This window comes from Anguilla anguilla, chromosome 2, assembly GCF_013347855.1.
Source record: "Anguilla anguilla isolate fAngAng1 chromosome 2, fAngAng1.pri, whole genome shotgun sequence".
Taxonomy (NCBI): Eukaryota; Metazoa; Chordata; class Actinopteri; order Anguilliformes; family Anguillidae; genus Anguilla; species Anguilla anguilla.
In genome coordinates this window covers 50896980-50910563 of record NC_049202.1, presented here as the reverse complement: position 1 = coordinate 50910563, position 13584 = coordinate 50896980, and the positions used below count along the sequence as shown (strand labels likewise).

At 40.0% G+C, this 13584-nt stretch overlaps 1 protein-coding gene across 1 annotated transcript; it reads right to left on the bottom strand.

Moving 5' to 3' along the window:
* Positions 1-5018: 5018 nt before the first annotated feature.
* cep20 (centrosomal protein 20) lies at positions 5019-7856 on the bottom strand. The gene is made up of 5 exons (XM_035403020.1): positions 7759-7856; positions 6905-7102; positions 6588-6672; positions 5980-6116; positions 5019-5522 (listed from the first exon to the last, which is right to left on the bottom strand). The coding sequence occupies exons 1-5, from the start codon at positions 7784-7786 to the stop codon at positions 5452-5454; spliced, it is 519 nt and encodes a 172-aa protein (XP_035258911.1). The 5' UTR covers positions 7787-7856; the 3' UTR covers positions 5019-5451.
* Positions 7857-13584: the final 5728 nt, after the last annotated feature.

Genomic DNA, 13584 nt, shown 5'->3' with positions numbered 1-13584 from the left:
TCAACTCCAAACTGCCCACCTTCCTCTCCGATGCAACTTCCTATATAAGGACAACCACCTAATTTGTCCAATAAATCATGGTCTGGACACCTGGCTTTTCCAGGGCCCGAGATAGATAGGTATGTGTGCAAGAGTGATGCCGAGTGCTGACAGAGATGGAGGACACCAGGGTTTGGATGGGGGCAGCGGTCTCTGGTCATCATCAACACAGGGAATAGAGCGAAGTGAGGAAGCAGAGAGCTGGGGGTTCTGGGTAACAGGGAGTGAGAGACGCATGGGGCTGCACAGGCTTTGCGTGCCATATATGGACAGTGGCGTCTGTGAGGAATCTCTGCAACATTCTCTGTTTGAAAGTGTAGTGAAAGCGGCACGGGCCACTGACTAAATATGGTGCAACGGCGATGCCATTGTGAAGACAAACAGCGCAGCGAGCGTGGAGGCGGCTTTAACTTATTTACTTGCTAACATCTCCCTCTATGTTGATTCTCTGGTCTGTGCCATTTATCAACAATTGATCATTCATTTAAAATTTTATCTCAGACATGTCTGTCCAGCGAATTGAGCAATACATTTCCCAGAATGGAGACCCTGAGGAATGCTAAATAACTTGATGAATGATGTAGACAACTGTAATCTGGCACTCTTGTTCAGATAAGCATACAGTCTTTTTTGCCAACAAGTATGGTATTGATTGCAAGCAAAAAGGGAAGCCTAGTCTATATGAATTTAGGATCTGTACATTATTGCTCACTGTTAATCTCCTTCTCTCAATTTTACTCTGAACAAATGGAGATTTGACGACCAGCTGGCACCAGGGTATTGGACATTTCACAGGACGCAAGCTGACGCACAATGTGCAAGGGAGCCACGGGATGGAAAAACTTCAGGGGATCAAGTGCCTGAGCTGTCTCAGGCCTTCCTGAAAACAGCCTGTCAACCGAAGCACAGCCAAAACATGCTGGGCTTGTCTTCAGGTCAAAGTACCCCTGTGAAATGTAACCTCGATGACAAGTTATTCCTTGAAGCCATGGGAAGAAAGGCATATCCAGTCAACGAGGTTTGAGAGGAAAGTGAGGTTTCTCCACTTGCAACAAAGTTTATTTTCACATTGAGACAGTAAATATGGATTGATACACTGAGAGGGTCAGAACAGGCGACTCCCATTACAGAATCACAAAGAAATTAAAGTACACATTAAATTGTGTAATAAAAAGACTGCTTTCTGTATTTCTACTTATTCATGCCCCAGAACTACCCAGAATCACTATTAGTGTGCAGTTTTTTTGTTTACAAAAATTATAAAAGATAATTTTGGAAAGTCATGTACTGTACAATGCCATGAAAAATTATTTCCCCCCTTTCTGATTTCCTCTATTATTGCATATTTGACACTGAAGGATTTCAGATCTTTAAATAAAATGCAATATTAGACAAAGCGAATCTGAATAAACATAAAACACGTTTCAATTATTTATCTAATTTATTTAATGAAAAAAGTTATCAAACACCCATATCACCCATGTGAACAAGTAATGGCCCCCTTAGTAACTCAATCAGTCAATTAACCAAATTTGATCATTAGATTTAGATTAGATGCTGATTGAACACAGCCAGGCTTGACTGCAGCCAAGAATTTTTAATCTAAACCTCACTCATATTGAACCTTACCATCAGAGTGCAGTAGTCACCACAAGGTTTCCATAAGCATACTATGCCACAATCAGAGGAAATTCCATAAGTGACGAGAAATAAATTTGTTGAAATATATTAGTCTGGAAAGGGTTACAAAGCCATTTTCTAAGATTCAGGGTCTCCACTTAACCACAGTGAGAGCCATTATCTCCAAATGGAGAACACTTGGAACTGTGATTAATCTTCCCAGGAGTGACCAACCGCAACGACACAATAAGAAAAAGCATGGGCAAAAATAGGATTCATAGGAGAGCAGCAAAGCAGAAACAACTGCACCAAGAGAAACATCAATGCTTGTCTCAAATTTTGGGATAATGTTCTATGGACAAGTAAGTCAAAAGTGAAACGTTTTGGATGATATAGGTCCCATTATGTCTGGAGTAAAGTAAATACAAGATTTCACAGTAAAAACACCATACCAACAGTCAAACATGGTGGTCGTGTGATAGTGTGATGTTTTGCTGCCTCAGGCAGCCAAATCCACATCTCAATGGCTGAAAATAAATAAAATGTTTAAAAAAATAAACTTTAAAAAAAAAAGTTTTGGAGTGGCCTAGTCATTATAGTCCTAACTTGAACCCAATAGACATACTGTGGCAGGACCTGGAACGGGAGGTTCATGCCTGAGAGCCTAACAGTTTGTCTGAATTAAAGCAGTTCCGGAAAGAAGAGTGGGCTAAAATTCCTCCACAGTGATGTGAAAGACGGATATCAAATTATAGGAAGCATTTGGTTGCAGTTATTGCTACTAAAGGTTGTGCACCAGTTATTAAATTTAAGGGGTAATTTTCACATGGGTGATATGGGTGTTTGATAACTTTTTCATTAAATAAATGAAATAATAATTTTAAAAATGTGTTTTCTGTTTAATCAGGTTGCCTTTGTCTAATATAACATTTCGTCTAAAGATCTGAAACCATTCAGTGTGAGAAACATGCAATAATAGAGGAAATCAGGAAGGGGTTAAATACTTTTTCCTGGCACTGTATATACAGTATGTACATCAGAAATAAGAGATGAAAGAGACATCTCAAGAAAGATGGTACATTCATGGTGTTTTTCAATGACCCTGTTTGTTCTCTTCACCATTCTTCATAGTGTGATGAGGATCACACTATGAAGAATAAATCATTTGTTCTTTTTGTCCAAATCCTGGATCTTTTTGACCGAACTGGAATTCAATTCTAATTTAAGCTCAGAACAAACAACGCATCTGTCAGGAACATGTGCACTTAACTGACACAAATGGATTTTGTGGAATATAGGGGAAGTGCACTACATTTAAAATTCCAGTAGACCTGGAATGAATCCCCTAAACCAAGAACACTCACAAATTCCATGGTCATTTTGCTAATTAAAAAATGTGTTCAGTTCAGTTAAAATCTGTTTTAGTTATGATCACAAACATAGACTGCCAAATACTACTACTAAAAACCCTTTACTACGAACCATGTATAGTGAAAAGGTTTGATAGTGCCCATGAACAGTAGATAAGAGTGTTCAGTTCCCATATACGGTGTGTGAGGAAATGACATGGGGTAAAGCTCACCACAGCAGATGCTTCTGTGACTTGTACTGGGTCTTGGCCGAAGGGACGCTGCTTCCACTCCCATTTCTCTGAAACTGCACGGGGGCGGGCAAATTGTGCTTTGCGTAGCGGTCTGATGCAATAACATTATCCAACTCCATCTCAACAATTTTCTGAGTATTATAGAAATGCTCATTCCTTTTTTTATGTTTCTTTATTTTAAATGTAATGGGTAGACTTTAAAAGACTGTCCTCTGAAAGTGCAACCATATATGGTTGAAATATGAAATGTTTGGACTCCCAGGTGAGGCATCAGGCTACAGCACTGGTTTCTAATGTAGCGACGTGCCCTGTGGTCCAAAACTGAATCCCAAACGTGCCAGTGACGGCTGGCTGGGATTCCCATGAAGGGGGGGGGGGTGTACTTTCCAGTTTCCCCCGTATCCTCACCCAAGACTCTTTTGGCCCATCAGGTGCCTGCAATCTACCTTGCATGACCTACAATCATCCAATGTAATGACTGCGCAGCTCAGCTACTGAACTGCAGAATTAAAAGTTGCAGCTGGTTGAATGCACTTTGTAGGACATGCGCTTGTCTGTACTTATATCAAAGCGATTCGAATACCTGTCAGGATCTTTGGGGGACCTGCGAAAGGCAAGCTCTTGTACTTGGATAGTTCTAACAGTTTATTGCTGAACACTGTTTTAGGGTTTTCCATTTCTTTTCCCGCGGCTGATCTGTAGTCTTCATGTTGTTGACTGGATCAATCAGCTTGAGAATTCGGCAGATTCAGTCCATAATGGCGGCACCGCTCCGCGAGCGCGCTCTTCAGGCGGTTACAGAAAAATGACCTGAGTGTCGCCTCTTGGTATTCTCTTTGCTTATATGGTCGAGTGTTCCGCAAGGTAAAAATGTGATATAAATATACAATACAAAAATAGCATAACATAGCATAACATTATTGGTACTGATAGAAAATGCAGAAATTACAGAACTTTGTACATTAGATTTCTGTTGTTTGCCTTCAGTATACATTAACTGAACTGATTATAGCCTTACTGTTTTAGGGAATGTATGGGAAATGTTTCCACTGCATTTACCCAGCACAACAGCAGTGCATGTGTCCCCCTGTGTTACAAATCATGACAGATAAGAGATCTGGGTTATACTCAAGCCCTTTCCTTTTTTACCCAGAAGCGGCCATCATAGCTCAGAATTCTCCTTATACAGCCAGTGTCCATATCTGCAGACATCTGGCTGGATTTCAGAGGGAATTTATAGGAGGGAGGGGAAGATTAAATTACGTGCCTTGTAAAATAAATCCCCTCATCGCATGAGGCATCTTGGCTGAAATAAGTTACATGTATGCAATATTTCAGAGCTATCTTTCGTGTCGTATATTATTGACATACTACAAACACCATAAATATGGCATAGCTGTGAGAGTGAAAATAGATCTCACATGATTGCAATTCATGTTGGTCCACTGACTTTATAGTGTGGTGCCTGAGGCCGTGCTAGTTATAGATGTAAATTTAAATTCTAATAAACTACTGCCACCATGTGATGAGAAAAAAAACTGCACACTACAAATTTTAGGTCTAGTTTTATTATTATAACTTTTGACTTTGACTAGCTAAACCTCAAATGTAGCTAGGCTAACGTTTCCGTCTGAATTGAAAGCCATGTTTTACACCAAGATTGCAATGTGAAAAAGTGTTGAAATATGTTTTTGCTTCAAAAGCCAGTATGATATCAAATTTTATGGTGTTATGGGATCAACAGACAAAACTTAAGTCTCATTAACATAATATATTTATTTGATGAAACATTTAAAAAAATAAATAATAAAAACAGCATTAAATTCAAAAAACATTTCTAATGTATGATGTGAACAAAAGAACAACCTAATGCATTACAACATATGTAGTACCAACTTTTGTACAGAATGCATACAGTACATGGCTAAAAAGTTTTAGTTAATGACATTGCATGTCTGCTAGTTATTTTTTGATCCATTTGAATAAACCAGAATTAACAGGAAAAACCAACAATTTACAGTATTTTTAAATAAGCATTGATAGCTTGACCTTTCTGCCCTTACTGTAGTGAAACAGGATATAAAAGAACCAAAAGGCACGTGGTTCATCTGACTGAGGAACTGAAAGTGAGATTCAAAAGCAGTTTGATCCCCTTTTGGCAACATGAACATTGCCGTGGTAGGCAATGGTCACCTGTATCTACCCTGCAGGATAACAGCCTCTGTGCTAGAATTCCCAACTGGAGCTGCTTCTGGCATACCTATGGGCAGAGAAATCATTTTATTTGTTGTTTCAAACGGACTCTCCATCAGTTAGTCATGTGACTGCTTAAACTGCTTAAAGAGGGTGGACAGGCAAAGAGACACAGCACCAGAGCACTACTTCCAACACGTATGCAAATCACACAGTTATTACTGTAAACTGTCTCACACCCATCCCCGAGAAGGATGGGTAACTGAAAGGGAGGAAGGTTTACAACCCTGACAGCCTTTAGTGGCCCGTATCTGTCTACAAAATGAAGGTAAGGAAGGTAACTGAAAGTGAGGAAGGTGTACCATCCTGACAGCACTTATTGGCCTGTATTAACTTATCAGTCTACAAAGTAACTGAAAGTGAGGAAGGTAACTGAAAGTGCGGTCAGTTCTGAGGTCGGTTCTGGGGTCGGACCGGCACTATGGTTATGTAACGCTTTGTCTGCAGCTGCACGGTAGCCTCACCTGCTCGGCTGACTTCGCCTGTGGGACGCACAGCATTTTCTCTGGAGGCTGCTGGAGCTGAGCTCCGGAGGAACCGCTTGCCTCCTTTCTCACCACCACTGCTCAGGAAGTGAGACAGCAACCCATATAACAGGGGGCTAGATGAACAGAAAAAATGTATAGAAATGCCTCACTGAAATTCACAAGTAAAGCACATTTCATCAAAGAAAATCACACACAGAGAGTGCATACACTAATCCAAGGCTGCCCAATCCTGTTCCTGGATGTCTACCATTCTGTAGGTATTCACTTAAACCCTAATTTGGCACACCTGATTCTATTAATTAGCAGCTCAGTGAGCTGCCAATGAGGCGTACTTTGTTAGGATTGGAAGGAAAACGTACACGAGAGGAAGGTAGATCTCCAGAAACAGGATTGGGCAGGCCTGCTGTAATGCAATGCAAACAGGAGCCACAGACAAAAAGTTAAACCAAGAAAATGCCATATGGATTCTAACTTGACATTGTAAAAACCTGTTCCCTGACTACGTCACTTCAACGTTGCTGATATGTATCTGGCAGAGGACAACTACAGGAAGGCCAGGAAAAGACTATACAGCCTTCACTTACACAGATCTGCAACTGGGGTCTTCCACCACATTCAGCTCATTCGTCATGAACTGCCGATCCAGAGGTACCTCGGGCTGCCCGGACTCTGCACCAAATACATATTGCTCTTAACCAAGTTAACATTACTCTTTTGAAGACAGATAAGTAAAAGAGGCCATCAGATGCAGTCAGGATTTCTCAGGACCATTTAGGCAGCTTTAATATCTAACCATGTCCTGATATAGTTAATAACCATATCTTGCTATCATTACACAGGCCAATCATATATCTATGTGGGGCTAGGATGGACTCAAAATACGTTCCCCAGTTAATGTTACCTGAAATCAAAACGGAAGCGGTATATCGGTATTTGTTGAATTCCAAATACTCGCGGATCAGCTCATTTATGAGAAGATTTTCGTGGGAAAGAGCTGGTCGAGCCTCACTCTGGTCGTCCAGTGCGTTGAAAACCTCAGCTCGAATCCGTGCTTTCAATTGACCCAAGACACCCCGAGCTTCAAGAGTTTCTTTCAGAGCTAGATTGAGAAAATCATTTTCTTTAATTTATAATTATATCACTACTATCGATATGTGGCAACGCGGCATTCTACACAGAATACTACTCAGACATATAACATCGATATATAAAGCAGACAGATAGACGGACAAATAGGTTAATCCAACAATTTAGCAAACGTTCGCTAACAATCTATCATGCTGCAGGGTAGATTAAAGGGTTCAGTTCTGACGTGATCACAATCACCAAGGATAACGTGTGCTTTCAAAACAGGAGCAATGTACGTTAGTAACCTCATATAACGTTAGCTAGATAGCTAACTAGCTGGCGGTAGCAAATAACTTCTATGAGAGAAAAACCGAGGACATATTCAGTCAAAGACACAGCGAGGTAGGCAACGTTAGCGAATTGCAGTCTCTAACGTGAAAAACCTTTTCACGTTGCAATCCAGGTGTAAAACATAGCTTCCAGTTCAGACAGAAACGTTAGCCTAGCTAGCTACATTTGAGGTTTAGCTAGCCAAAGTCTAAAGTTATATCTAGCTAACACTAGCTACCTGGCAAGCTACTTTATATTAAATAAAGTATTATGGAACTAGCTCACAAACTTGCATGCTTATTTATACTCAATGATACAGTTCAGAGTTTAATTATACTGCTAACGATTTCAATTTACCAGCTTTCAGCTCGGTGATGGTCGCCATCGTAACTGTTACAAACTAGTGCAAGTTGAAAGGTTAGCCAGATATCTTCCCTCGTACGCATGCCTAGAGATGTTTTTAAATAACGAGATTATATTTGTAGGCTACCTGTCTTTCTAGTGTGTACATTAACGACAGAAGTTCCGTTAAATTTATGGGTTGCAATTATTGGAGTGAAAAGGCAATGGCATAGTTCATAAACACTAGTATATTTAATTTTCTCAAAACCGTTGGCGTGTGCAAGCTTTAAAGACAGCGCGATGTTAATGGACATTACTGCTTGGACCTAACAGATCAACACATTTTCAGTAGTCCTAATAGCATTTATTTTCCGTACATCATGGGCTGAATTTATAACCGCATAATCAAGTAAACATAGGAAATCGAACATGCCACTTGTAGCTAAGTACGAAACCAACGGTTCAGTGCATGAAACTCAATCTGAACCGGATCTCGTGTCTTCAACCTCCAGCACACCTGATATCTCTGACGTGAAAATGCAGCACGGTTGACCTGCCAACCTTCTCCCACTCAAATTCGGAGATGCAAAAAGTAGCCGAATGCGGCGACATTGCTCTGACATTAGCTGCAACACCTTTAGAAAATTAATCAACAATAAAGTGGTCTTCTCTGTTATACCAAACTTCAAGAATATATGGTTGTTTCATAATGCATTCAACGTCCTGGATCAGAAGTAAAATGCCTAGACGTACTGTATATTATTGGTGTACGTGTACGTGGTACTGTGCATGGACATGACATATTATTCTCAATGCAGTCGTGACCCAGTAATTCCAGGGTGCAGTGACAATGTGCTCACTGCTGTAATGTGAGGCTATACAAACCAAATGTTTAAATGGATATCAATAGCTCACCGATTTTAACGATTTCAACTGATTGTTCTACTATGGACAGCCTTCATCTCTCATAACTTTTACATACCCTCCCACTGCTTGTTCTGTGCTCTGTGGCTATGGGTGAACACTAAAACCCTACATCAACAAAGCCTAAATTGCAAAGTGAGCGAGCATAGCATTGGTTCAGGTAATTCTGTAAATGCATTTTATTTGTCTGATTAGTTCCACTCAAGTGAAACATTTTGTTAAAAAAGGGCATGTGGGGGTTTCCAGTCAAGAGCTTTTATTGGGTTATTGAACAATGGAATTTGTACATTTTTTGTGAACCTATTTGTCTATTGGTTTTTGGGTTTGTGCCATAGATTATTAGTTGGGCAGATATTTATTGTTTTTTTTTTCTTCTTTTTTCTTCTTCTGGGAAATAAGCCAGCAGACTGCTACAGCACAGTACCAATCTGTTTAGCAAATTCCACATTCCACATCATGTTGTGCCACAAAAGATTTTCTCGGTCATAATTTTGGGAATGTAACCATGTAAGTCTCTACCGCCTGGGAATGATTACTCTCTTCAAATAAGTATTCCTGCGGTTAATGGAACATCTGTCCTCATTCTTTGTTATTAGTTCTATTTAAAGTTGTGAACCTGGCAAATTTAATGAAGAAATCATTTCACCATACCAGCTGTGCAGGAATTAAATTTAAAAAAAACTGGCTGCCAATAAGTACAATTCAGCTCAGGTTTCTCTTTGAAATCCTCTTTTTGGTGAAGCCATCTACAAATTCAATACTGCTACGGAATGTATTTTTCAGTATACCTCTCAGTGTGCTCTGTTCTCTATTTTTCCTTTCACCGATGGTGACCATGCAAGGCAGGGACACTGAATTCTGCCCCCTGGCTCATCAGTACTGCTGGTTTTTATTCCTCCCTTCTAATCAGGGACTGATATAACTTGACGCACAGGTGGGTGTAATTTCTGCCGAATAAATGACATCATTGGTCTATGGACTATCAGGCAGGAGAGAAAACAGCAGTTTTTGATCTTGAGGTGTAGATTTTTGAATATGAGGTTGGGTGTATTCAGCTTGTCTGATGATTGCCCTCAAGTGAACGTTTCCCTATCCTGGGAAACTCCTTCTGAGATCAGTGATCAAGATGAGTGTAATACTGCATACATAGACATGTTGTGATGCCACATATGACCTAATTGTGCCGCTGGTGGATGGAGAAATCAAACATCCTACCTGGAGTTTTGAGATAGCAGGGTACATTTACTGGGGTCTGTTCTGAATATGAAAAAAACTTGTTTGTGTCCCCGTAAAGCAAAACAGCCATTTCCCCGACATCTAGTAATAGATAATACTAATAACACCACACTGAAAAGTAACTCACATTTTCATGTTTTGTCTTCTGTTGTTCAACTTGTTATCCAGCAGAGAATTTTTGTGTATACATTGCCATCTGGTGGCCATAAGAAGTATGTGAAATCATAGTTTACGATGACAGCTCGGCTGTGACACTTCAAACAATTGTGTTATTCAGATAAGCTGTGGATATAGCCTGGATTGAATATCCCTGCAATATTAAAGTTCTTGCTATAAAATCAATGGAGTTTGCAGTTCGGGTTCCTCCTCCGAGTAATGTGGCCACTTATGATCAATGAAGTCCCAATGGAGAAGATTGAGAAGTCATGTTGTATGTGAGGAACTGACCCGGAGTCCCATGGCATTTTAACAATATAGGACTCTACAGGGAAAGTGTCCTTGCGCTACCACTCTCTGGTCTTACGGAGTAGTTCAAGTACAACAAAGTAAGATGATGCTAACAGAATCCCGTGACAAGACAGTTAGCAAAGGCACCCGACCGCTACCAACAGGCAGGAAAAGGACCCCAGCCCAGGTAGTGCAGCCAGCCAAATCTGCTCTGACACACGGAGACAATGGTTGCGATGGGAATGTGTGGCATTTCACGGCCTGTGAAGCAGACCATCAAGACTGCTCCACAGGCCGTGAAATGAGCAGGCACTGGCTCTGGGTCAGAAGGAAAAACCTCAACTGGGCTCCAATTAACATCAAGAGATTGGGAAGACATAATGGGGGTGATTCTGGGATGCTGGAATTTACTGTTGAGACCTCCAGGGATGTAGTGGGCTAATCAACAAAATCAAAGAAGGGTGCCCACTTAAAAACCTCATCATGTCAACTCACTACCCTCCTCAACAATAAGGCTATCTCAAGTGCTCACAAGGGGTTCTTAACCTTGGTGTTTGGATCTTGTTAAATGGTTAAAATGAGAAATTTCTGTTTTGGGATTTTTGTACTCTTCATGCAAGGATAAAAGGGTGTGCGAATGAACAATGGCAGTCTGTGTAAGTAGCCACGGTTTTCTGAGGCGGTGTGCTGAATATCATGGAATTTACAACACGTTGCTGACATTGGCTTTGTCTGGAAGGGTTTTAGCCATTGGTGCAGATGTGATCTGTTTGTGATGACTGGAGTCTGGGGAATGGGAGCCCAGTCTGAGGTGAATGTGGTTTAGGGCTGGTGGGAAGAGCTTGATTAGTGGTTAAGGCAGAGATTCTGTGTCCATATATTCATCAAATCTAGACTTCAGTGCTCGTCCTGTTTAATTAGTTATTTATTTAGTGGAATCATAATGTTCAGTGTTGCTCAAATCATATCAATGTGAACATACACTCTTGAAACAACTACATTCTTAGAAAACAGAGATTCCTTAAAATGAATTTTAATCAGGCTTTACTAGCAGACGTGCTATTTGAACAAAACGGTGGAGAAAAATTAAGTTGTAAAAAGTAAAAGTAAGATAATTTAAAGTTTAAGTCTAGATGATGGTGTAAGTGAAAAGTACTAGGAAACTTTAATTTAGGTACCACTTGAGGTGTGCTCTATGAATGGTTTCAGTTTTTTCAGGCACTTAAGTTTTATATAACTCCCATTGAGTGCTGGAGATGTGTAGAGCTGCACCACAATTGCAGTCAAATCTATTTCACTATATTTGGCAATGTTACATTAAGCCAGTCTGACAGTCTGTTCTGTCTGTTGTTACAGGTGTGTTTTTCACTGATTCTGTATACTCTCAGCTTTGTGTCTGTCTCAGCTGAACACTGTGTTCCTTCAGTTCACTAAGTGAATTGGAAAATGGTGAGCATTGTTGGGCTCAATGGCCTGTTCTCGTCTTTATGTTATGATATGTTATCTTATGTTAATTCTTGATTTTATGTCTTGTGACTTGCTTAGAATATTTTTGATCATTTGAATGTTTAATCATGGTAAGCAAACATCAAATCAATTTTCAATTTGATAAATCATACATCTTGAACAATTTATAAAACCTAAGAGGGACTTTTTGTTATCTATGCAAGCAGAGGCATTTCTGAGCCCTGTGCAAAATGCAGTGTCTGTGGGCCCCCTTCCAATCTCGTAAACATTTTTGGAAACAATTATGGGCCTTTTAGAGCCCCCTCCACCTAAGGGCCCTGGGTAGTCAGTCCCACTACTCCCACCGCTGTGACACCCTGGTATGTAAGTATGCACCTTTGGCTGTGATTTTTATGTTTTCTGTACAATTGGAATGCACAATGCCACCACAGTCATTGCTACCTCCGTTGTTAATTTGAATTCTGAAAACAAGAATATGCTCTCCGGAACAGGTGATGTTTCTTCCATACCACAGTTGACAAGTCAGGCTTACACAGGCAAGAATCATGGGAAGACATTTTCATGTGCAGCTCAACAGGGAATCCACAAGAGCCAGATCAACCAGCAGGGGTTGCTGCTGGTGTGCAATGAGACGTCATCATCCAGGCCGGCTGAAAGCCTCCCTTCCTTTGCAAAGCTAGTGGCAATTATGCATTGCCTTATAAGGCTGCCGGAAACAGTTTTTAGTAGCAATGTCGATTCAACACCAGCAGCTCATCCATTCACCCGAACAGTGCCTTGACATTGATGGGACACATAGCAGCCTGTAAAAATATGGCTTTTGATCAGCTTTGTTTAGTTAAAGGGCGATTTAGAACCACAAACTCTCATTAGAAATGGGTTTGAAAATTATGATCAAATGTGTGTTTCAGTGGTGACTATGCAGGCAACAGCTGCAAATCACTTAAAAATGCCCCCAGAATTACAGGCCTGACTGTAAGATTCCCATTGTGGGTATCAGCTCTACATCAATTTCATTCTAAATTCCAAATAAATACATTCAAAATGGTTCTCCAGAATATTGCTCATTTTAAATATTTTAATCAGGTAATAGTGCAGTACAATGTTGTACCTTATTTTTAATATTTAAGACTTTTTAAAATGAAAGTACAGGTAATTCGTTTTTGGACATTTTCTTTCTCAATCAACCACTTTCTGGTAATCCTATGTTATTTGTTTAGATGAAAACCAGTCATGGCTGCACGTACCATGTTCTGTGTTTTGCATATTCCTTCTCTTCTGCTCTCCTCTTTTTTTAGGTTTAACTCACCTCAGTGTAACCTGACTAGCTGCTAGATTTCTGTTTCAAACATTCAAGGTGTTTGCTTCAAATGGCACAATATAAGTTAGATGTGTGTTGAAGACCTGTGTAGATGTGAATGTAAAAACGAGAGCATAGTTTCTGTGCTTAGCGGAATTTCAAACTTTTCTTGGGGCTCTTACAGCTCATACAATGATGCATTAGTTGTTCATACATTAATCTTGCAGGTGTTACTAATACACAATTTTTTTGGGAAAAGTATATTGCTGAATATATGTGTGCATCCACAAAAATGCCTAATAATATGAATATCATGCATCTTGATTCCTTCCAGAGATTGCAAGCATAAATAATATTGCCATATGCTTGTTACCATGTATCTGTCCATTTAAAATGGTCTTTAAAGCTCCTTGCTTGGTCTCTAAGTTAATTTTATATCAATTTAAAAAGAGTATAACACCAGCCTG